This window comes from Micropterus dolomieu, linkage group LG01 (genome assembly GCF_021292245.1).
Source record: "Micropterus dolomieu isolate WLL.071019.BEF.003 ecotype Adirondacks linkage group LG01, ASM2129224v1, whole genome shotgun sequence".
In the NCBI taxonomy this organism is placed as follows: domain Eukaryota; kingdom Metazoa; phylum Chordata; class Actinopteri; order Centrarchiformes; family Centrarchidae; genus Micropterus; species Micropterus dolomieu.
This window is the reverse complement of record NC_060150.1, coordinates 26,256,152-26,281,251: the sequence shown is the minus strand read 5'-3', so window position 1 is coordinate 26,281,251 and position 25,100 is coordinate 26,256,152. Positions and strand designations below refer to the sequence as shown.

At 41.4% G+C, this 25,100-nt stretch overlaps 1 protein-coding gene across 1 annotated transcript in view; it reads left to right on the top strand.

Annotated features, from left to right (window-relative positions):
• Window positions 1–21,083, top strand: part of waca (WW domain containing adaptor with coiled-coil a) — a 35,058-nt gene extending 13,975 nt beyond the window's left edge. Inside the window, exons 5-13 of the mRNA XM_046062681.1 lie at window positions 2,341–2,456; window positions 2,562–2,677; window positions 10,928–11,176; window positions 15,629–15,751; window positions 16,006–16,154; window positions 16,620–16,744; window positions 18,864–19,062; window positions 19,162–19,289; window positions 19,393–21,083. Coding sequence (XP_045918637.1) covers window positions 2,341–2,456; window positions 2,562–2,677; window positions 10,928–11,176; window positions 15,629–15,751; window positions 16,006–16,154; window positions 16,620–16,744; window positions 18,864–19,062; window positions 19,162–19,289; window positions 19,393–19,462 — 1,275 coding nt within the window. The 3' untranslated portion in view covers window positions 19,463–21,083. The remainder of the gene's footprint in view (window positions 1–2,340; window positions 2,457–2,561; window positions 2,678–10,927; window positions 11,177–15,628; window positions 15,752–16,005; window positions 16,155–16,619; window positions 16,745–18,863; window positions 19,063–19,161; window positions 19,290–19,392) is intronic.
• The last annotated feature ends 4,017 nt before the right edge of the window (window positions 21,084–25,100 follow it).

Here is a 25,100-nt window from a genome sequence, read left to right as displayed (position 1 = left end):
CTTAAATTTCAAAGTTTAAGGCCTTAAAGTCTTAAACTCACTGAAGTTTGTGTTGTAGGTCTTAAATAATTTTTGAACAGGTCTTCATTTTCCAACATCCATGTAACGCTACTGCTCACTAAAATGCTTCCGCAGCGCTTTAGAAGCGTTTTTTCCTTCCGTGGTGTAGTTCTTTCTTTCGCTAGTCCAAATAGAATTCGCTGTATTATGACTACAAAGACCAACATGCAGCTGTCATTGCTGCGAGTGTCTTTTGGATTATACCACAGATTAGAAAACAGATTTATTCTTCAGCTGTGCGAAAGTGCAACCTTTGTGACCCTTGCCTGAAAAAAAACGTGCTTAGGGCTTTTTTAAAACCAGTCTCTAGCAACGTATTTGAAGCCTACTGTCGCTTCTTAATGAATGAGCGCCGCTACTAAAATTTCACACGATCATTAAAGATATTCAACGTGGTAACACTGAACGCATGGCTGTGTCCCTCTCCTTCTTCAAAGGATGAGCGAATGTGAGAGAGAGAGAGAACATCGAACATCATCAAAGTGGCGGTGAAAGTTAGCGGAGGAAAAGATCAGTATTAAGTTGTCAGGTTACAGCTCTGTCCTGTACTGTACATCTTGATAGTTAAATTATAAAGAAAGGACAGTTGTGACCACAGAGGAGGTGAGGTTGGTAACAAAAAAGCAACTTAGGGATGTAAACTAGTGCTTTTAAGCTAATGAGGACATTATTCTTTTGGATTTTGATGCACAAATTAAATGCTTCTAATACAGAAGGGAGGTGGTTCTCATGTTGCCTATTTTTTATGTTAATTTCTGCAAATGTATAAAGTAGTAAAATTAAGACACAAAAGGCAAACATGAACAATCTAATGATTCTGAGGTCACATTAACGGTGTTTTCCTGCCATTATAAGGTGGTGATGCTTAAAACAGCTTGGTGCTGCGCCATGAATGTAAAATCATTGTGGAGAACCAAATGACTTTCCCCAGACCAAATGGTTATAATTCAAACCCAGTAGACTTATTTAACAAGTTAAGCTTTTTGGGTATAGTTGATTTAAAATCTGCTCTAGATTTTCCTACTTATCATTCACAGATGTGTTAATAACAGTGTTCCAAAATTATGTGGAATTGCATATTTCTTTATTGGAAAATGTAAACATTTTCTTGGGGGATGACCCCCAAACCCCCAAAACAAAAATACCATCTTAATTGTTTTCATTATACCCCCCTGTGAAAACAAGTTTGAATCCCAATGGACATCATTTTTATTATTTGTAAATGTACCTGCTTTGCACCTGCATTGACTTCTCTTCCCCTTGGACTCACTCACACACCTTTTACCTCTGGACTCTCATTGCAAACACAATGTCTTTCCCCACCTCTCTCAGTCTCTCTCTCTGAGTTTCTCCATCAGCAGTTATGTTTTATAAAGTCACCGAAAAGACACAGAACATGTCTTTTTTTTTCTGGATATTTCCACCCGTGATCCTTTTCACGGCAGCAGGTGCTCTGCATGCCAGCTTGTTAATTACGTAGCTTATCAATGTCATCGTCCATCCCGGTGTTTCATTGTTGACAACGTCCAATGCCAATTTTGTAGACCTCACCCAACCCTAATTTGAATACATGTATTTACTCTGCAAGTAATTTTGTGACTGCATTTCCTTTGTATGTTTGTTTTTTTTGATGTTGCAATATAGATCTTACATTTCGTATAGAATATGATATAAAAAGGTCTTAAAAAGTCTTAAATTTGACTAGGTGAAACCTGCAGAAACCCTGAAATATGAATGCTCATGATGGCATGGTTGCATGTGTAGTTACTCCATTATCTGTGTGCTGATAATCTGTGTATTGCCATAGAGAAGGATCCGTGAAACTGTATTTCTGAAGTGATTTCTGTTTGCTATGGCTTCAATAAGTTAATTTTTTTATTCTTTGTCATTTGCTATGCAATATTGACTTAAACAACACGATGAAAGTGAAACAGTATGATGTGATATCACTGCATTTTATCACATCAGTGTGTAATGGTGACAGAATGCAAGAAATGAGCACAACCTGTGCCCCAGTCAGAATACTATGTCCTTTTTTAAATAGCGAACTGTCTGACTTTGGTTACCTTAACAATCTTGAGCTGTCTGTGAAATGAGCCTTCCCTCACACTTCGAAGCTTCTGTGAAAACAGGCCAGCTATAGCTATCTTCTATCCCTAATATCTCTCATGCATTTCAGATTACATTACAAGTTCTTGCATCAGATTCCCTCAACACACGCACACAGACACAGACAGTCTGGCTGGCCTCATGTTCCTAAATATTTGCTCCTTTTCTCAGCCTTATGAACCTGGTGATGACTGGTCAGAGCACATCAGCTCGTCTGGAAAGAAATACTACTACAACTGCAGGACAGAGGTGTCCCAGTGGGAGAAGCCTAAAGAATGGCTGGAGAGGTAGCTATAATCCCTTTACCCAAAACACTTGATTGTACACACTTAATTTTAGTCGGTGTCACATAAAAGTTGGATACATGGCTAATATCTGTTTGTGTTTCACAGAGAACAGAGGCAAAAAGAGGCAACAAAGACTGCGGTTGTCAACAGTTTCCCCAAAGACAGGGATTATAGAAGGGAGGCTATGCAAGCAACGGCAGCCCCTGGCTTTACTGGTGCTAGTAAGTGTTAAATATGCTATTACAACACACATTGTCCTCACCACTCCGTCTACATTTTGTTGCTTAGCTGGCCCAAAATATCAAGGATGTGTGTTTACCATCTCTACTTGAAGGCCTTTAGCTTAAGCATTGTTGTTGTTGGTTAGTCAATGATGACTATTGTTGAGCTGACCTTTGGCTGATGAATGTTAAGGAACTGCTTAGCAAAAGACTACAAATGGCTGAACCATGAATGCTGATGTGGCTTAAAGCAATGTACTGTAGCCGTGCAGTAAAACTAAGCTGATCGTCCCACTGGTGGAACCACAATGGACAAAATCCATTACAGTCTTAGCCAGTTAGTGTTGACAGTTTTTATGCACAGATTCAGTACAGTTGACCACGTGTCTGAGCAGGAGAAGAAATAAAACGGCAAGCCAACAGTAATATATCAAGTGCTATGAATGACATTTGTATAATAATCCAGATTTAGTATTTTTCCTCAGTTCCTTTGTATCAAAATACAGAGATATCCACCTGAAACCATTTGCCATAATAGTTTAAGATACAGTTTGCATGGAAAAGGCAATCATATGAGAAATTCTAGTCGTAGTCTGCATCATTGCCGCCGCTGGGTAACAAACTAGGGTAGTGTATTTGCTAAGCTAGGCTTGGAACAAGCCTCATAAAAAACGTATGTTGTACAACAGCCCTAGAGCTGGCAAAAGTCCGCTGGATGGGAGCTCTGGGTGCAGACAACATGGAATGAAGGTAACCATTGTTCATTTGCACATACTACCCACATTGTAATGATACCAAGCTGGCTGAAAATCGGCAGTTTCCCTTTAAGGTAGTTTGTGTATTCACTAGTGTAGAGTATTGCGTCACAGCAGTCACCTTCAAGTACAGCTGTCTTCTCTGTTGTTGTTGTTATAAGACAATCACCCAAGGCTGCTACGAGGCAAGTCCAGGCAAAAAATGCAAAAGTTATTGTAGGCTTGCCAAATCTCAAACTTTAGTATGTAGTAGAAGACAGTTCTCGTGGACACGTGGAGGGCAGCTTGCCCGTAGCATCAGCTATTAAATAGTATGGGTGTGATGAGATCTTGTGCCAAGAGATTAAAACCTGACGAATCTCGTCAGGTTAAATGTTGTCTTGTGAAACTCAGTTGATACATTTCACATGCGGTCACGCCAAAAATCAATTTTCTCACTCAGCGAAAAACTAATTTATAACTGATAACGTCACTCACGGAGTGAATCAACTCTGCCCTGCTGATGCAACACCGGCGTACGACATGATAGTAATCATGTGAACTTGCTCGTGCTGTGAGTTGCAGCCAGCTTGTGATGTAGTGGTAATGTAGCTGGTAGAGTTTTGCAATACAAACATCTAAAAACTGAGCTGCAACCTTGCTCTGATCAGAGGTGCTGAAGTGTGTAGGTTTGTTGTGAGATTTCTGCCTGTTGTTGGTTTCCAAACATTCTGAAGGGGGATACTACCAGCGGAGCAATAATGCACAGCAGAGTATAGGGCAGGTATTTTGATTACTTATTAAAGGATTCCTTATTAAAAAATGATGCTATTCTAGTAATATACTGATGACTTACTGAAACAGAGGAGCTATTTATTTATTATTCATTTATCAATGAGGTGAAAAGATGCCACAATTGCATTTTTAAGAGGTTAAGGTTTAAGTTTTTCCTGCAGAATAACTGACACTACCCACACAGCCATGAAGTCTCTGGCATCTGCCGATGTGGTTGCTTTTAAGAGGTTGTTGGAGTTGTGAGCTTTTTTGCTAGCGTGCTGACTTCGATATAATGGTGTGTGTGCAGTGCGCTGAGCCCCGCCCTCAGTGAAGCCCTCTGTGAAGAAAACGCTTATAACGCTAGGGAAACTCCCAATATTTTCATAAATTGCATCCACATTTTGGCAGATTCCATGATATTACGTGTTTTACAGTTCCATTTATATCGTTTGTGTTTTCGGTATAGCGGAAATCAGAGGGCCCGTCCGGGGGGGCTCTGTTTATATGGAGCGAATTACGTTTTCTATTTTCAGTTAAATGTATTACACACAAGTTGCCAGTGACTGCTTTACAATAATTGTTAGATACCGTAAAACTTCAATTAATAGCAGAGTCCCATATAGCCGCCTACCTCCTTTATAGCTGCTTCTAAGCTGCTTAGATCGTTAATACAAAAATTAATCTTTAAACGTATGATCAATATGTCAATATGGACCTGCTGAACATCGTTAGTAAGGGTGCTCCGATGATGCAATATTCACCAGACAAATTTTCAACGGCAGCTAAAATGTTTCACTGCGCTGTTTTCAAAGCTAGCTTGCACCAAAGTCCTTCTCAGACAAGAAGGGATTAATGCGCCCACATAATCATTTATAATTAGAGTTGAGCAGCAATCAGACAAGTGCAGCAACACGCAGGAGCGATCATGTGAAACTGTCGCTGTCTGTGCTCATCTCACTCACACGCCACCCGCAACCTGAGTTTAATAGACACAGCGCATCAGGCAGAGAGAGAGACTGATCCTTCAGTGTCAGTTTCCTGATGCAAAGAGCGGCGCCACTCAATCAGCTGACAAAACAGAGGACTTTATAAAACGATGACACACACTCATATTTGGCTTTGTGAGTCGGTCTTATCTGTCATTCAAAGCAAAAACACGCTGCTTTAAGGAGTTTTAGTTTTGGTATTTTTATTAAAATATAAGTACTTTGTAAATAACACTTAACCGTTAGCCTAGCCTATTGTGCATGTCGCTCAACTATGAAACGCTGCTGTGGACGGAGAAGATCGTTTTCGTTATGAAACTGTTTTAAAAACGTAGCAGTGTGGATGTAGCCTCACATTACCCCACTCCTCTCTCTACGCCTCATGTCAACCCTCCCGTTTTCCCGGAGATTCTCATATTTATATATATCATTTTCGTATTTTTCCGTTCTCACCCGGTATCCACCCGTTAAATGTTTCACTGTAAATCTAAAAGTATTTTTAACCTTTATGAAATCAAATAAAAACCTTGTTTGCTACTCTCCCTCTGGTAAAGTCGGTGGCAGCATGTAAGATATGTAGACTGTGCTTCCTGCACAAGGATAAAAAATGAAAACAATCCACTGAAATGATATAAGGCCTATAGCCTACAAACCATAGAAAATTATAATGAATAAAGTAGCCTATGTAATAACAATTGACTGTATAATATGGAATTGACATTGTAGCCTATTTTTATTTAAATGTTCCTTATTTTCAAATCTCACTGAAGGCAGTTTTGACTCCCCTCTGTAGCCCTTCTCCCTCTCTCTGCTCCTCTCTCTCTCTTAAAGCCCACAGAACCTGCCTGAGCTTTCCAGAACAAAAAGCAGCTACTTCAGAGTTTGTCATCGACTCATGATGCCTGTGCTCCTTTATCTCCTAAATATTTTGGCAACAGCCTTTTTTGTTACAGTTTTTATGGTTGTAGTAAATTTATAAAGATGCTGTTTGTTCTGTTTTTGTAGTTATTCCGCAGTAAAGCTATATTTGTTAAGCTATAAGATGTTCACAGTAACCAGGCAAAGGCTGCTATGGTTTAAGTCTCTTACACAGATTGAGTGGAATTTGTTGCCCATGTTTCCTAGCAATAACATAAACAGTTGTAATTTCATGATACTTTATCATCTGTTAACACTTAATACATTGTTTTTAGGACCAATTAAATAAATATACTGTATAATGCTACATGATAAATAAAAGGCTCCAAATAGACCCGGAGATCGGTATCGGCTGATACTGCTTTCAGCAATTGGTGATCGGCCCAAAAAATCCTGATCGGAGCACCTGTAATCGTTAGATCGGTTAGATTCTCCACAATACCACTGTTAATTTAACGGAAACAACAAGACCCAAAGTCTAATTCTTCTAGATTTACCGGTGTAACCTGTGTGGGTACAAGAGAGGAAAAGGGGGGGGGACTGCTGACTCATGTTAACTTTGAAGCGCTTGTTAAGTCCGAATGTGTCCGTTCCTTGATTATTTATATTCCTTTAGTCTGTAAGGGTCCACCGATCAAAAGAATCAAAACAGCTTTTCAGAAAAATTTACCCAAGTTGTGAATCCTGTCAGTTCATCGCTCTCTGACTGCTAACATCTCTCATCCTGCACCGTGTTGTTGTTGTTTTTGTTAGGTTGCTGTCTTCAAAATAAAAGCGCATAAGCCGTCTGTCGGAGCTAGATCAATTGAATGACGTGTATTTGATAATTTTTACATAAGTATTATTCTGTTTGAAATAAACTGTTTCATAGTATTCTTTCAACTTAAACAAATACTTCAACAACAACAATCCATTAAATCACAAAATGTGGAAAAGGTCAGTGGTCCCATGTATAAAAGACTGCGCAGCTTTCATACTGGTGTAGTCACAAAATTTGAGTGCATACACTTAAATCTCCACATGTATGAAACTGTGGGCACCTTTCCTATATGGATCCCAATCAGGGAACTTTTCCACTGGCAGCTGGTGATGCATCAGTTTTATGTTTCTTACTGTTGTTGTGCAACTTCAAAGTTTCAAGCTTAAACTGTAATGACCCGGTGACGAGTTCAGTGTTGCCTGCAATGGACGCATTGCCTACAATATAAACACAGGATTCCCCTCGTACTGCAACCACCTGCCCCCGTCCTGGCTCTGGCTAAATCTACATCCATCCACTACCTGGAGGATTAACTAGTATAAATGTGTGTATTTGTATTATAACATTAAATAAAAAATTTAATAGTATACTGTTAGTGTGAGATTGATTATAATTTCCTATATTAGTATACTATGTAGCTTACCACTAGTATTATATTTGTTAAAATATTTCAGTTACAGTAATTTAATTTTTATGGGTAGTTTTCATTCACTAAGTGCTTGTACAAGATAAATGTTGTACATGGTGGTTGAGTTACACTCTGATAATGCTAAGTGATAATTCATCAGTCAAAACCATTCATGCAGATCGAGTTACACATTTGAATGTTTGCTGTAGCACGTCAACTGTTAAGTTTTTTTTTTATTATGAGCTTCTCAAGCTGCAGAGCTACCTGCCCACCGACGCCCGCCCGAAAACTTTCAAGCACATTTTTGTTCCGCCTTCACTTTTTGTCAAATATAAAACTTTCTGTTGCTGGCCTCTGTCCGGCGTGCAATGATGCAGTGAATAGTGACGATTCTCTGCTGTGTTTTCGCATCACATTTTAGTATCGCCTCAGCTCACTTGGAACCTCGACGGAGGTGATCCGAAAAAAAGTACCTGGTAGCAGGTACAGGTAAAACCTTTCCACAATGGAAACACAAAAAAAGTCGAGTCGAGCCGGTACCATGCAGTGGAAAAGGGGCTTTAGCGAAGCTCCTCCATTTCATGTGTTTCGCAGCATAACTGACCGTTGTGTGCTAGTTAAAATTTCATGAAAGTGAGGTCCTTGTGAGGTGGAAGTTAGAAAGCACATATTGATGGATGCAGCTTGTTCACAACCAAAAGAAAATGTTAGCAGGTTTAACAGAATGATCTTATTTTTTTTCTTCTTTTGGTAGAAAGATAAATATTGTTGATCATATCAAACATATCTGTCGGCTAATTCACGCTGCTAATGTCAAGTCTGTCTAATGCTGGACCCAGTTCAGGACTCAGATCAATGAGCACGATTCTAGGGAATCTAAATCGACGTATGAGCCGGTCGTCATCATCATAAGCCAGGAAATCATCGGCTTTGCCACCATACAGTGTTATGCATGAGTATCACGCTGTATATTTTTACAGCAATCATACTACTGAGTACTTCAGACCTTGCCAAAACGATCCCTTCAGTTACTGGTCTCCCTCACCCTGGGATATCAATTGAAGATGGAGATTTGAAAGGTGAACACATTATTTTATATCAATTTTATTATGTCTGGCCTGCATTATGATGAGGCTGATGGAATATTTAGCAGATTTGTGTTTGCTTACATCTTTTGCAATTGAAAGGTGCAATATGGAATGGTTCTGGCTCAACGGGACAAGAAAGACAGTGCTGGTTTATGTATATGAAGTGAAAATGAAATGTGTGAGAGGCATCATAATACCTATTCCTCTCACATCCAATTTTATTTTGATATTAAACACTATCCACATACATGATTGAACTACTGAATTCACGTGCATGTGCTTCAGTGAGAAAAGTCGGATGTTTGGACACAGCCCTGCTGTTAATAGTTTTTTGCTGAAATTCCATTGTAGGAACAATAATACGCACATTATCATATTTGCTCATGGATAGTGTTCCAGATATTTTGTCTACCCCTAATCCTGAGAGTAGTGCACAAAAATGGTTGCGATGGTGGCAGGGAGCAAAATTAGCCACCAGCCAAAAGCTGGTAAAATATGCAAATGGTTGGTAATGGCAGGCAAAAAACAATGTTAATGTATTGAGTGGCTGTCACACTTTGAACATGTACTAGTCATTTGGCTGGTGGACAGAGGTTAATTTTGGTGTGTTTTTAAGGTACTGGTGAGATAAAAGTACGATCCAGGAAGTCCAGTTGGAGTTAAAGAATAATGTGTTTAAGGCTTATCGTATGTCAAATTACTACAAAGGTTTGGAATGCTCTGACAGGATTTTATGTTTTTCTATGTTTTTTGTGACTTTTTCATGTTGTTCAGCCAAACACAACAATGATCAGGAGGCCTCCAAGAAGAGCTAACTAGTACCAGGGATGGAAATTAACAGCCGCAACCCGCCACATTGGCGGGTAAATATATTACAATATCATTTGTATTTGACACTAATTAGCAGCGGACCGGCATTCTTACTGGTTGTGTGTAGCACTTGAATTGGCTGCTTTCATCCGGAGATCAGCGCGGAAAGAATATCCGCATTTGTCGCATTCGCTTTTTCATACTGAACAAAAGTTTGCAGCTATATCCCATGTGAAAAGGTCTTTATAAAAATATTGTGTGTTTTCACATAGCGGTCCGGCTTTGCAGGAACCTGAGGCGTCCCGCGGCATGTCTGCTGTGGCTTTTCACAAACAGATCGTTCGGTCTCTGTCTTGTCTCTTCAACTTTCCCTGCTCAGAGACGGATAAAATCTGACCATACCTTTCATAAAGTGCAGCAAGCCGGGAGATTGGCGCAATACCCCCGTGAAATAAGGCAGCTTGAAAACTGATAATTATAAAAGTTGTTGAGTGTTTTTAGGCTTTTAGCTGGCTAGTTGGCGGTCCTGTCAGTCTGACACACTGTCAGATCATCTAATGGGGAATGATCCAAAGTAGACTGTATAAAAAATGTTGCTCCCACAAAAGCTGTGATGCTGTGGCACAGTGTTGGGCAAGTTACTATTATTACTAGTAATATATTACTAGTTACTTATTACTCCTTAAAGTAGTACTGTTTTACTTATTACTGGGTGATAAAAGTAACTAGTTACGTTACTATATTACTTTCCAGTGTTTCCCACAGAATGACATCGTGGGGGTGGGGGGGTAAACTTTGTGCAGCGGTGTTCAGAGGGAGAGTGAGAGAGGGAGCGAGAGGAGCTGCTGCACGAATATATGCTCCTCAGTTTAAAAAAATATATTATAAAATCAATTTGTGGATGGTCAGCGTTAATAATTATCCAAATTATAGGCTAATTATGGGAAACACTGCTTTCACTACCACCCCCCCTTCACCGCAAACAAAGCGTCTCTCCTGACTTTTTAACTAATATCATATTCAACAGCAGCAAGGAATGTGTACACAATAATGGCAGTAGCTACTTACAGCTGTGGAAAGAACGCTTCTCTCCCTCGTTCTCCATTCTTCCTTTAGTTTTGGCTGGAGGAGTGGGGTACCACTGAGCTGCCACACAGTCGTGGATTCACGTCAAGGATGGTGCGTTCAGTAACAAGTAACGCAGCGTTATTTGCCTTAGTAACTAGTAATATTACTGTTTTAGAAAAGTAATTAGTTACACTACTAGTTACTGGGAAAAGTAATATTATTATTACATCTTCCTTTAAGGTGGGATTCAGACTGAAAATACAGCCAGACTCGCTGTGTTTTTTCATCCAGGTCTTCTGTTGGTCTGAATGCTGCCTGTGGGTGCGATTTGTTGTCCATACTGGAGCTGAGAGTGTTTGCATGAGAGTGCTTCCTAGGCCCGTATTCATTTATATATAAAGAACTGCATTATCATTAGAAGAAAATGTATTTGTGAGACTGCCCCGTTGAAAGGACCACCTCCTTTTTGCTGTCTACACAGAGTCAGCCCAGGTGGAGAAGCCTACAGCAACCCTTGCCTCCCAGTCATCATCGTCAGGCTCAGGGAGCTTGAACCCGTCATCAGGGCCTCCTGGATCATCTGCCTCCACGGTGCCCGTTTCCCCAGTCCTGCAGTCCCCTGCCCCTCCGCTACTCCAGGACCCCACCCTGCTTCGCCAGCTTCTCCCAGCACTTCAGACTGCCCTGCAGCTCAACAATGCCAGTGTGGATATGGCAAAAATCAATGAAGGTAAGAAAAATGCAGATGATACATTCAACTAGTGTCTGCATTAAGCTGGCTGCCATAACTGTGTTTGATTAACACTAGTTACATGGGAATACTTTAAATGACATGTCGTACCGTCAGCACCTTCTGATCAGTGCCGCAGGCTTTCACATTCTACAGTGACTCCTATATAACTTGACATCCCATAGTACTATAGGTACAACGTAAATTTTTCATTTTACAACAGGGTTGCATAATAAGATGAAGTCTGTAGTTCCCTTTATGCTACTAAAAAAGCAAACATATACACAGTTATAAACGATTTTGCATGGTGCAGTGCTGAGGGCGAATTTAAGAGTCTCACAGTCTGGGGGAAGAAGCTGCTCTGTAGTCTGGTGGTGCGACAGCAGATACTTCTGTATCTCTTGACAGATGACAGCAGGGTGAACAGGCTGTGGCTGTGTGGGTACTGTCCTTTAGTATCTTTAGGGCTATGTGCAGGCACCTCACCAATATCACTGATGCTCAGTAGATGGTTACCAATGATCTTCTGAGCACTTCTAATCAACCACCGCAGAGCCCTCCTGCAGGGTTCCTGCAGCTCCTTTAAAAAGTCTTAAAAGGTCTTCCCTCTTCAGGGAAATTAAAGTCTTGAATTGCCTTAAATTTGCTGTAGGTATAAAATTTACCGAGTGTGCGTTTAAGACTGGTGGGAAAATTGTCATGGACAGTAGTTTAAAACGCCTAATTAGTGTGATTTTCTTTTAGTAATTGACAATGCGAGACCCCACCATTAATATAACTCATGTTACGTTAGCTGCAGACGTTGATGTCTGGCTGCATCATCAGTCATGGTTGCAAAATTGGAAGATCTGTTCAGTCTAGCTCAAACAGCTGTAGCCTACATCACATCCTCCTCTCATTTGCACAGGTCCAAAAAATGATCTGTAACTACAGGTCAAAATAACTTTCTAAAGTAGGCCTATGTCTTTCACCGTGAATAGTTGTCCTCCATGGATTATCCATGTTTACCTCTCTCTTCATCGGTGCGCCTGTATATTCGGCCGGAAAGTGAAAGTGAAACTTAAGTTCGGTCCGGCATCTAGCCCTAGTTCACGTTCACAAACGGACACGATCAGTTCACCAAAAACCTGAGCATGATCAATAATTGGCACTGTTTGAGCACGTTTATGCACAACACTGACTGGACACACTGTCTAGGCTCTTGTCTGCGCTGTCAGACTTTTGTATTTTATTTGCAGAAGACTGTGACCAGTACATATTTGCCAATGCATTTGCAACCATGTGGTCATGGTGTCCCTGACCACCTCCAGAGGTTGTACTTTCATGTGGTCAAGTGCTACCTGATCACAATCTGTTCACCCAAAATACATTTTAATGCTAGGTGTAAACAGCCTCTGTGTTCCCTGATTTGGAATATGCAAAGTCATTCACCTGTGGTGAAAATAAAACTGCCAAATATGGCATTGCGTCGTCCATTAAGAGATCAAACGTACATCTCTTTTCTATCAAAGAAATTGTTTCAAAATTTGAGGTCTTAAAGCATTAAATTTGACTTATAAAATGTGCAAGAACCAAGTTTCCTTTAGAAATACAGACGTTGGGGCGTTCTACACAAGCTAGGAGATGTGAGGTGACCATGTCAGGTTCTCTGATTCTGATTGCATGGAACCTAAAACTGTTGACATGTGCCACCTAAGTTCCACTGGTGATGACAGGAGTGTGTGTCTTTTTTCTAAAATCAACATCAGCTCCTTGGTTTTGCTGACGATGAGCAGTAGGTTGTTCTCTGTACAAAACTCTGCAAGATTATCAATTTCCTCCCGATATGAAGTCTCACCGTTAATTGAAATCCTGTCGATGATGATGGTGGTGTCGTTCGTCAACTTCACAAAAGAGTTCTCTCCATGTCTGGGGATGCAGTGATGGGTGTACAGTGTGAACAGGAGGGCGCTGAGTACACAACCCTGGGGGGCTCCGGTGTTGAGCACTAGAGCGGAGGAGGTGTGTCCGCCAATCTGAACTGTCTTGGGTCTGTTTTTGAGGAAGTCCAATATCCAGTTGCAGAGTGTTGTGTTTAAACCCAGAGTGCTGAGTTTGCCATAAATTTCATGGGGGAGATTGTGTGGAATGCTGAGCTGAAATCCACAAACCGCCCCCGCACACCTTGACAAAAACACCTACATCAGAAGGCTGAGTGGAGGGCAGTGGAGATGGCATCCTCTGTGGATCTGTTGGTTCTGAAAGCAAACTGGTGAGAGACCAGAATACTGGCTTATGATGCTGTCTGGACGAAGAATGCTTCATGGCCAGGGTATGCTTGAAAGTAATTATTAGTGCAACCACGTTGGAAAGCAAAAGCGTTAATAAGTGGTCACATTGTACAGTGGGGTGAAGTGCTGGCTGTCCTAGAAGCAATAGTTGTAGATACGGGGATAACGACGCACATTTTCAAGTCTCTCCCAGAACCTGAATATTGTGTTTCCCTTTACATAAATAAAAACATTTCCACCATAAATCTGTACTTAATCAATACCTTAAAATTTGGCACATTCTTGTAAACTTAGCTGCTGGCTGAGACAGACCGACCCTCCCCTGTTTACCACCACTACCTGCAGGCAGCGAATCACATCAGCAGCAGAGGGAGGAGGACAGGAGGAACGACTCATACTGTCTGATGCATGGGTTGTTCATTTTTTCTAAACTTCATGTTTTGTAGCGATGCACCAACCGATCGGCCAGTTTTCAGTTTCACACATCCAATCCTGCCCGGTCAGATTTACACACATGAACACACATTGGTTATAGGCTATATTTGGCGACCCATTTTAGCACTTTGCAGAGAAACGCAGAGAGAGTGGCGTTATCTGGTATTCCATTAGAAGACGCGGACACGGTAGACTGGCTGTGTTTTTTGGCCGACTTTATAAAACATACTGCTTGTGAAGAAAGGCAACAGAGCAGACACGTACAAGGAGAGCGAAACAGAAAGAGGCGCAGGGCAAGCTGTTGTGTGTGCCGTAAGAGACGGAGGTGTAGGTGTGTGAAAGAAAACGGGTAAGCTATTCTCTCAGAAAAAACATGCAGATATACCCTCATTCCCCACCTCAGTTACAATGTTATTCTGTGGGAAACACTGAGACATGTTAAATGCAGTTTATTTTCAGCTGGATTTTATTTGTACAGAAAAGCTCTGTCCAGTAGCCTAACCTGGAGCACATTTTTATTTTGAGATGTGTTTGTGTGACAGAAGGTCCTGTAACCTTGTGCATGTTGCACGTTTGGAGAAAATAAAATGTTTATTGTTTTTTTTCTAGTCAGTGTTTTATTATGAACATACAACAGAATGGACCCAAGAAAGAATACCCAATGCTTATGCTGGTGATAATGGGGATCCTAATAATGAAAGAGAGTTTTCTGTAAAAAAAAAAAAAAGGTTTTTTCACTTATAGATCTTGAAGAAAATCAGATTCAGTGAGACTGAGTTCATATTGGCTATGTTCAAAACAGAAGGCATAACTTTCAAGTGAAGGCATCTCTGTTAACATCGATTTCGAACAGCCTTCTAGGGCAGCACTTATGGCAACGCATGACGTCAGCACGCCGTCTTGCGTCTCTTCTGGCTGTCAGAAGAGACTCTAGCCTTGGCATCACCTAACTAACTATTGAAAAGCCAAATGGCAAACAGACGCCTCTGAAATCATACTGACCAAACTTGGTTGTTTACAGTCACAGGCTAATATGATAGTTCAGTGTTGAGTTCTTGATAGCTTTTCAAAAATCCAAGCGAGCAAACTTCTAATAACTTTTAAAAACATATATTTGTATATGGATTCGGCTTGTTTGTCCGCCATCTTGATCAGTTTCCGTAAGCTGCCACAGCCGCGCTGGTTTATTGGTAGCAGGCAGCATCAAATCACCATGGGTGCTGCCTTCAAAACCGGCTGTTACTGGGGAGGTTTGAAGTCATCTTACGAGACAGGAAGAGAATGTTTGAGCCGTTTGGAACAGCACTTGATGCCTCGCTATCCTGTTTAACACCTTCTGATACAGCAGTTTAGCCCGTTTCGAACACAGCCATAGTGAATTTCCTGTTGCTGCTTCAGGACCACAATCTAGTTATATTTCAAATATTCCATTCTCATGCTGTACTAAATGTATTGTTTTTTTTAAATTATATATTTTTAGTCCAGGAAATCACTACATTGAAAACCTGTCAACATCACTGCCATGCTGTGGGAAATTTATTGTGACATAATCAATAATGTAGTCCTTTCCTCAGCCCAAATATCAAAGCATTTTGTCCTTAGTGGAAACGGCCATTTTCAGTTTGTTCAAGCTCAATGTCATTCTTATTGGACATATGATATAGGACACATTACTGATTTTGACTGCCATATTCGATGTGATACTGTGCAGGACTTAATATATCAGTGTGTCTGTTTGCCTCTGTAGTTCTCACAGCTGCTGTCACACAAGCTTCATTACAGTCGATGCTTCATAAGATCCTCACTGCTGGACCATCGGCTTTCAATATCACTACTATCCTCTCTCAAGCTGCTCAACTCTCCAACCAAGGTAAATGAAGCCTAAGCTGAAGCATGTCTAGGGTTTCTTGGATGTTTCCTGTCAGTTAAATAGTTCTCATAAAGGCGATTGCATCAGCTAACAGAAAGTCAATTTCCTGACTTGTAATTTTGACAGTTTCAGTCTTCTAAGACTTGACTGCTCATCTATTTCCCCCTGGAGTGGTGTCCTTGCTCGGTATCAAATGTAGTGGGTTGTGTTGATCCATTAGATTGTCTTTCGTTTTGTTTGTATACCTCTCGCAGCTCAGCAATCGAACCAGTCACCCATGTCGTTAACATCAGACGCCTCATCGCCCAGGTCTTATGTTTCTCCAAGGATCAGCACACCACAGACCAATGCTGGTCCTCTTAAACCCCTCCTCAACACACAGCCTGCCATCTCACAGACCAAAGTAAGTCACACAAATTCAGTGTGTTCACAAAACATGCAGTATCCTGTTGGGTGGGGAAGGGAATTATGGGACATTTTCCCTGGGGAAAAAGACTCTCCGTGAAGACTTACTTCTCTTTCTTCAGGCCAGGGGAGTCTGTTTAATTTCTGAAATAAAATGGACATTCGGTTGCCATTATTGTACATGACTCTTTTTCACTAACAGAGCAAAAAGGTGAATGAAAGGTTGAACTCTTTGTTGCATGTTGGTTTATAATCTGTCCAGTTGGGTTATACAAATATCCAGCATCTCAACGAGACACTTAAAATAAAATAATAGCTTCATCCTGACAGGGAAATACCTGATCTGTCATATTTTTGTGATCCATGTTGTTGAGGAACAAGAGGGCTGGACAAAATATACTTCTGTCTTGATCCTATGGAAACGACTTGTTTTGATGTAGTGTTTGTAATGTGTCTCCTTTAGGTGAGCACGCCATCAGTGAAGCAGGCATCTCATTCACAGCCCACATCCCAGCAGCCCCTCTCCAGCGATAAGCAGCACAGTCACGATGTCACCACAGCCTCCCCTCGCACCCTCCAGCGCCAAGGGTAGGTACAACCCCACAACTTGGCCAAGTTCAAAAAGAAAAACTAGCAAGAGAAGTCAAATAATAGACAATAATTGAGAACAGTTTGCTACATTGTATAAAGTTAATGTGTTCGTTTATAATATTTACGCATTCTTTTGCTCCCTGAGTGCTCAATTATTGTTTGACCGGTACATGCATGTGTATCTGCCAAAACATGGGAGAGTTCCGTCACCTCGGCTCATCAAAATAGCTTTCCCACCAGACAAAAGGTTGATTCCTGACTAGACAATCTTCATTGTGTAGTGTTGTGGCACCATCTGCTGGTCATTGATGGAACAATGAGTGGCTGTGTCATTCAGTTGTCTTTAGAGAGCGGGTCAGCTGATGGCCGATATCAAAACAAAGAAAAGTCACGTATTCCATGCAGAGTACAATCTAATATACACCGCTATCTTAGCAAGTAATGTGGTGTTTTAGGTCAGAATCAGAAGAGCTTTATTGCCAAGTAGTGTTTAACACATACAAGAAATTTGCTTTGGTGATGAGGTGCTACACGTAGACGAACATACAGTTGACATAAATAAATTTAGAAATATTTCATCTATTTTAAAAAAGAAGGAACAAACCCCGGTTTGTGTTCAGCAGACGTATTGCAACGGAAGAGAATATTGTGAACTTAAATATAGAAATTGACAAAATATAAAAATATTAACAATTAACAACAAATATGTGCAATGTGCCAGGTTTGTGTATGATATCAAATGAAGTAAAGATTTGCAGAGACATTTGTGTTATTTGAAAGGGGGGAGTGTCAGTGAGGCACCCGGGCCTTGTTATTGAGGCTAGCTGCAGACCGGAAGAAGCTGGACCGCAGCCTTTTGCCCGAGGTGAGAATCTGAAACAGTTTGTGTCCGGAATGGAAGAGATCAGCTGCAATCTTTCCTGCTCGCATCAGAGTCCCGGGGGCGTACGGGTGGAATTTTAAGTAATGAATGAAATAGAAAAATACATTGGGTTCTGCTGCAGATTTCACAACGTGACCGGTGTTTAAGGGAGAGTGGGGTACAGTTTGTCAGAAGTGAGATCATTCAACTGCATTATTCTCTACAGTACTGGTGTAACGGATCACAGTTGAGCTGTACAGAACCCACCCGCACCCCCACAGTTCAAGGCGCAGGTGGCAGATTGATTGCAAAGTTTACCATCATAGTGTGAAAAACAGTTTTACTGCCACTGTTACTTTTATAAAGTAATAAATCGTCATGCAGAGTTGATCATGAGATTGTGGTGTTTGTTGAAGCTTCAGTAATATCTGCTGACTTACCTTCAATACGCAGCTGTGCTTGCTACCGGAGTAGCTCCAGTCTCTGTGCTGATAGGCTATAACTCAGCGAGACTACGGAGTGGTGACTGCAGACAGAGAGAGACGAAGTAGCCAAAGTAGTGCATTTTAAAATAAAGTTAAACCTAACTTAATGCTGATCCGATCTGTGACTCAAAACCACGGAATGATCCGAACTGCAAGTGTTGTGATCCGTTGCATCAATAATGGTTTTAGATTAGATTAGCTGTCATTCAGGATGGGAGAAACATGTTAACATTTAGGAAAGGTGACGGTGACTGAGGATATTTAGGTCTGGAAACTAACTTTTTCATCACCTTCACCAAACTTGCAAGGGGTAGCACTCGCATCTTTCCACAACAGCCACACGGACGAGGCTCCGCACACATTTTTTGTTCATCTGTCTCATGAGTGCAGGTATCAGCCGATGGCCATTTTCTCAAAATGACAGATATTGGCCTGCTTATGGGGCCGACTGATTAATTAATTACTACCTATATGATTTGGTATGATTAAAATTTTCACTGAGGTGGACAATAAAGTCAGTCTAATGGGCTGTAAGTGCTGTCAGACCGTTTGAGCGCACAACAGTACTATGACTAAACATGTAGACACTATGTAGACACTTAAAGAGTGCAACAGCTTGAAACTCAAGATCCCATCTTTGGAAGAAAGGCAGTTGGGTTCTTAACATTATGCTGAGAACAAGTTGATTAGTCTTGTTTGTGAAAGGTCAGCAACTTCTTCATAAATATAATGCCTCAATGCTTATGTCCTTAACCTGTGTTGATTGCAGCAGTCAGAGGAGTCCCTCCCCAGGTCCCAACCATGTCTCTTCCAGCAGCAACAACGCCCCCAACTCTTCCTCTGCTCCTCCCACCGCCTCAGCAGCAGCCCGGCCCTCCTGCTCCTTCACCCCCACCCTCGCTGCCCACTTCAATGAGAATCTTATCAAACACGTGCAGGGTTGGCCTGCAGAACACGCCGAGAAACAGGTTTGTGCCAACACGTCACCATCATTTCTATTGTTTGTGACATGAATGTCATTTTGGCTCAGTCTGGTTATTCATGGCAACACCCTTTTTAAAACAAAGGCATCAAGACTACGTGAAGAGGCTCACACCATGGGGAGCATCTGTATGTCTGAGAACTGCACTGAGCTGAAAAACCTCCGGTCCTTGGTCAGAGTCTGTGAAATACAAGCAACATTGCGTGAGCAGAGGTGAGAATACATGCCAACAAGTGCAAGCCTCTAAACTTAAAAATGTCAAGTAAATCCAAGAACAAGCACAGATAATGATTGACTCTTTGGCCTTTTTCCACAGGATACTGTTTCTGAGACAGCAAATCAAAGAACTTGAAAAGTTGAAGAATCAGAATTCTTTCATGGTCTGAGAACTTCTGGTTGCAAGTTGAAGCGGGCGTTTTGGGGGGGGGGGGGAAGGGGGAGAAGACCCATTGCACATAGTTGGAAGCTGGAGGGAGAGCAGTTGTTCAATTCCTCTTGAGCCCAGTCTAAACACACACAGGAGCTGCAGTCGGTTTGGCTTTGGACCGTTGGACTGGGAGAACCAAGAGGGAAACATGAAGAGCTGTTGTGGGAAGAGGGGTAGGGTGGTTTACAAGACTCTGTTTTGTAAAAACCCACGGCGGGAGGGAAAAAATGTAGATTTCTTGTAGATGTTATTATCTATGTTGTAAATATGTTTTGTAGATTGAAGCCATGGAAAGCCATGCCTATCAAAGCTTTTGACATCTAAACTAATCAACGCCTAGGCGGCTACATTCATTAGCTAGCCTTTCCTTCATGTTAACTTGTCTGCAGACTTAAAGCTTCATTTTGTCAGTTCATAGATCATTGAACCAGTGAGCGTGCGTGACCTGCATGTGTACAGAGGTGGATGTTTGAAGCCATTTATTTACACATAAACCTAGCATAAAACATAACATACTGGTGTCAGTGTAGTTTTTTTTTCTCCCTTCAAATATCGGTAAACTGAGTACTGTGTCTAGATTCTCTTCCTGTGCCCTCTGTGGGTGAACTGTAACCTCTACTCAGGCGTGGTAAACATCCCCTCTCTGCAGGTAACTGCTCACAACGGTTCAGTGATCTATTTGCAGCTTTTGGTGGCCCTGCATGTCCCAGTATGAAGAAAAAAAAAAACAAAAAAAAAAAACAGTGCCTGGTGGAGTGAGTGATTAGAAAAAATTAAGAGATGTGGTGGCGTGCTGCTTTGGACCATTCCCACTACCCTCACCTGGCCTCAGCCCTGCCATACCCTCTCCTGAGACATCACCACTTCACACCCTCCTTGTAGTTTTTTTTTTTTTTTTTTTTTCTTTTCTTTTCTTTGAGCTGAAAAGTTTTGGTTCCTCTTTTTCCCTCCTCGTCCATTCCTTTGTACAGTAGCTAACAGTGGAGTTTTAAGAAGAGGACGCATAATAAAAAGGTTTTATTTATAAGAGTTGTAGTGACGAGCAGTAAATCACAGTGACACCCACACATTTTTCATTTGGAGCGGTATTACAGCTACAGCGGGTCAGAGGCGGACGGATGTGGATCACCTCTTGTGTCAGCGCAGGGCAACAAGAGGTCACAAGGTCAAATGTGAAATGTATGTATTGTAATAAACATGTTCAACTAAAGCGAGCACTGGTTATTTTGTTGGAGTGTTAGGTTTGATTCATACGCTAGTGCCTTGTTGGAAGTCTCAAGTCTCAGCCTCATTTACCTGCAAACCCCACATACTCGATTTTCCTGTTTGACCATCAAGAAAAGATTTTCAACAAGCGGGTCATGCACAGTTCTGCTAGTACGTCCCACCCCTCTTATTTGTTTGTTTACTGTTGAAGAGCAGGGTCCTAAGCTGCAATGGCCTGTTTTTTTTCCCCCACCATACTATCTATTGAGTCTATAACTGAACACCACACATTCAGTAAAGGTGACCACATCATTGCTTTGTATATTGTTTCCTGAAGTATATTGACAAATGAAATAAAATATGCCTCTCCAGGGCCATGTCGTTCTTGGATTTTTGGGGGTCCGTTTAGTTTCAATTTCTTAAGTTTGACTTAAAGAAAAATGTATTGATTGTCTTCAACGGGATTTTATTTAGCATTTTTTTTATGGGAGGAAAAGCCTGACAATAACCCAGAGGGGGCTCAAAGCAAGTCCTGTTCAATGTCTGAGCAGAAATGTTGATTAAAAGAAGTTAGATAACATGGGGGGGGGAGGGGCTGACATCGGGCGAAATCGGGGTACCCTGGACAGGTCGCCGGTAGTGATGTGCGGATCGATCCTAAAGTATCAATATTTCTGATACCAACGTTTCCTGCTCCAGGATCGATATCTAATCATTTGGAGTGAGTGTGTGTTTTATTATAAGTATGTTAAGGTCACCAGGATGGTCTAATTATACTTCGTTCATAGGAACTACTTTCCCTTCCGCCTGTCAAAGTCATGCTTGCGCTAGGGCTCTGTGACGGAGCTTCTTTGACGTGAGCCGCTGCAGCCCTTTACATTTCCTGTGACTGAATACTGACTCTGGCAGACTGTAAAAACAGTCACATCTGGCTGTATTTTAGCTGTGAAGGTAGTAATGAGGCTGTGTGTGAGCGAAGACGGTGAAATACTTTGGCAACACCGCAAACTTCGCTAAACATCTGCGATTAAGTCAAAATAATATGATGATGTTATGAAGCAGCAGTTCTGAGCAGGATATTTTTATTATAATTAAGGAATATGACAGTAGTTTGATGTCTTGTCATTAAGCAGCTATTATTTTGAATTGGTAAGGCTACAGCCTACTCCTTATTTCTCTCATAAATACAGAAACGGGAGGGGGGGTCACATTAAACTAGAAATAAAATATGCAAAAAGAATTGGTATCGGTAATACCCTCCTGGGTATTATTTGGTATTGGACCGGATAGGAATTAAGTGGTATCGCACATCACTAGTCGCCAGTCCATCGCAATCAATGCAACCTGTGTTTTCAGTCATCCTCAAAGCATTCCCAGATAAACAACATTTTTCAGTCCAAGTACACTCACAATGATTATTTTTCCACTTACTGTTTAATCTTACTGTAAAGTCACACTCTAGCATACACCATCTGTATTTAAAGTAATGCAGCATAACATGTTAAAATACATCAACTCAAAAATTGACTTCTGAATAAATGACCTCTTTTTCCTCATTGTGTATTTCAGGAGTGTTGCAAACTCTGTTTTGATGAGTGTTAACTACAGTGTAACAGCATGGTTTGGTAAAGATGATTAAACATTATACTGTAATCATATACAATCTTGTGAAACTAGATAATTAATTATTATGGGATGCATGACCTAATTGGAAACAGATGTTTTTATTTTGTGTGTTATGTCTGGTCAAAATGATCCATTATATAGCTTTATTTAGCAGTTTTTGCTAAGTGAGCCAAACTAGTGAAATATCTGTAATCCCTGTCTCTTCATATACCTACAGAGGGCAGTAAATGAACTGTATCTGTGATGTGGGGTCAGGCTGGGAAAACCAGTTGAACGTGCTCATTAATGTCTGTAGACTACAAAACATTTTAAAACACCTGTTTAAAAACTTCAAATTATTAATATTTTACAGCAGTAAACATAGACTTTCAATGAACTGGGCCCAAAAAAGAGTTGGGATGAAATCACTTTACATGAAAACAATTAGCCTCCATGACAGGGTTTTCTGTTGACTGTTGACTGAAGGTCATTATATTTCTCTCCCACTGCAGACTCCCAACTGCATCTCTACATTTGTACATCAATGCAGTTGCATACTATCTCACCTTGTTTAACTATGTAGTCGCTGTGTTTCTGACCTTTTCACCCCCCCTCACCCCCCCACCCCACCTTACATAATTAAGAATAATGTTTTAAATACTTTAACCTACTACATGATCACACCACTAAAAATGCTTTTAAAAGATTATGTCGTACCACTATTTCCACACACAAAACAATAAAAATATTGTTTGTATATTTACTGATGAAGAACATGCATTTTTACCATGTTTATACCAGTTTGCACCCCCAGAACTGTGTAATTCACAAGGTTGAAAAGCCATAGAAACTGCATATAAATCTCACCTGGACTTGCAGAATAAGAATAAGGACACACTCTTTTCAGTTGATACTCCACTATATTGTCAGGCACCGAGGGCACAAGGTAGCATCACAGAGGCAGGGCTTGATAAGTAAGTAATCACTGCTGATGATCAAACACAGACTATCTACAAAGTCATCTCTGTGTGTGGGTAAGAGAACAGAGTGATACTGAATTAATTCTCAACACAAAACAAGGAAAAACAAAGGTGGATGCCATCAGTTTCCTGTCTCAGAGCAACGTCTGCATGAGTGCTTCTGAATGCGGAGCCTGTAACCCAATCTGTAACATCAAGGCTGCTGTGAAGTATGTATCTACATAACCGCTCTGCTGCAGAGACTATTTGCTCCATTATCTCGAGGAAAAATAAAGTAGACCATGGAGGATGGAGACAGTCTGCCTGTCTCTGGTTCTTCACAGACCTTGATATGGATCACATCAAAGACAGAAGAGGAAGCCGGGAGGTGTCGGAGGAAGTCTGTCTGCCCCGGCGTGTGTCCTCATGGATCACGGAGAAGGCCAGTTTGAGGTTTAGATCTTCAAAGTGGGAATATTTGTGGAAAAGGTCATTTTAGCCAGTTAGGACTCCTTCGAATGTTTGGTTCAGGGCTGTTACTTGGGTTTAAGATTACATTTAAAATCAAGACATGCTTTGGGGTCATCCACTCTCTCAGTTCGACTTGATCAACAACTCCCCCTCAACACCATCTCTCAGCAGCAACCTAGCCATTGTTGCCCCAGTAGGAAGGCCTTTGTTAAGCAAAGCCCCCCTGCTGCCTGTACCAGGTCACACCTATAAGTGTCTCATAATGTGTGAAAGCAGACGCAACCTGTGGGGTGTAACTGCTCCATAAAAAGGCCATTTACATGAAACCCCCACCCCCTGTGCTGAAAGCTTGTTTATGCTCATCCTCTCAGCATGAAAAGACACACACTTTTGTTTTCTTACTGGTGGCCTTTTTGGACACCATGTTTCCCTGTCTGGTCATTGGGAGCAGGTACACCTCACCAACCTGTGTCAAGTTCTTTTAAGGTCAGAAGAACAGGGGTTTAAAGGGACATTCCACTGATTGTTTAAATCAAGTTCAGTTTACTTGTCACAAGGAGCACTGCTCAGCCCGTGAATACAGCTGTATAATGTTTTCTGTGTCTTTCTAAAGTCCGAGAAAATAACCCTGATGATGTGGGATGTCATGTGAGGGAATTCTGGCCTGTAGGCTTGGAGTAATGTTTAAAAGCCTGTGTTACAAAACTGAAGGTGTGGAGTTGTGGAGCATTTGCCAGAGGTGTGGACTTGAGTCAAATGACTTGGACTCGAGTCAGACTCGAGTCACAAAAATGAAGACTTGCGACTCGACTTTGACTTTAACACTAATGACTCGTGACTTCACCTGGACTTGAGCCCTCTGACTCGAGCTGACTTGACACTCCCCATGCCCAAATATAAATTATGATATAAAAAAATGCGCAGCGCATCAACATAGCGCGGTGCTCAATTAGACTGGAGCTTGTGGCTTCCTCCAGCAAAAGGGAACAATCACCGACCGTCCGAAGCGCACCCGGCCGTTCCGCGATCTGTTGTCCCTGGCGCTGTAGGCCCCAGCGACCCACTCCCTCTCCGGCCCCTACAATGGGTTGTGTAACCAACTACCAGCGCGCTGTGAACGGTTCGTGATCGTTCCCTCTGGCTGGAGGAATTTTACGCATAAATCATGCACAACAGCTGGGGGCCTGACGCAGCACCACGCAATTTTCTAAATTCCTCCACCTCACGGAGAAAAGAAAGGTCAGGTCGAAACAGTGTAGAGAGATCGCTGCAGCTGTTGCGTGAAGCTGCTTCCACCAATTATAAAACAAGTTAATTAAGATAAAACGATAATAGCGCCTGGTGCTGTTTCAAAAC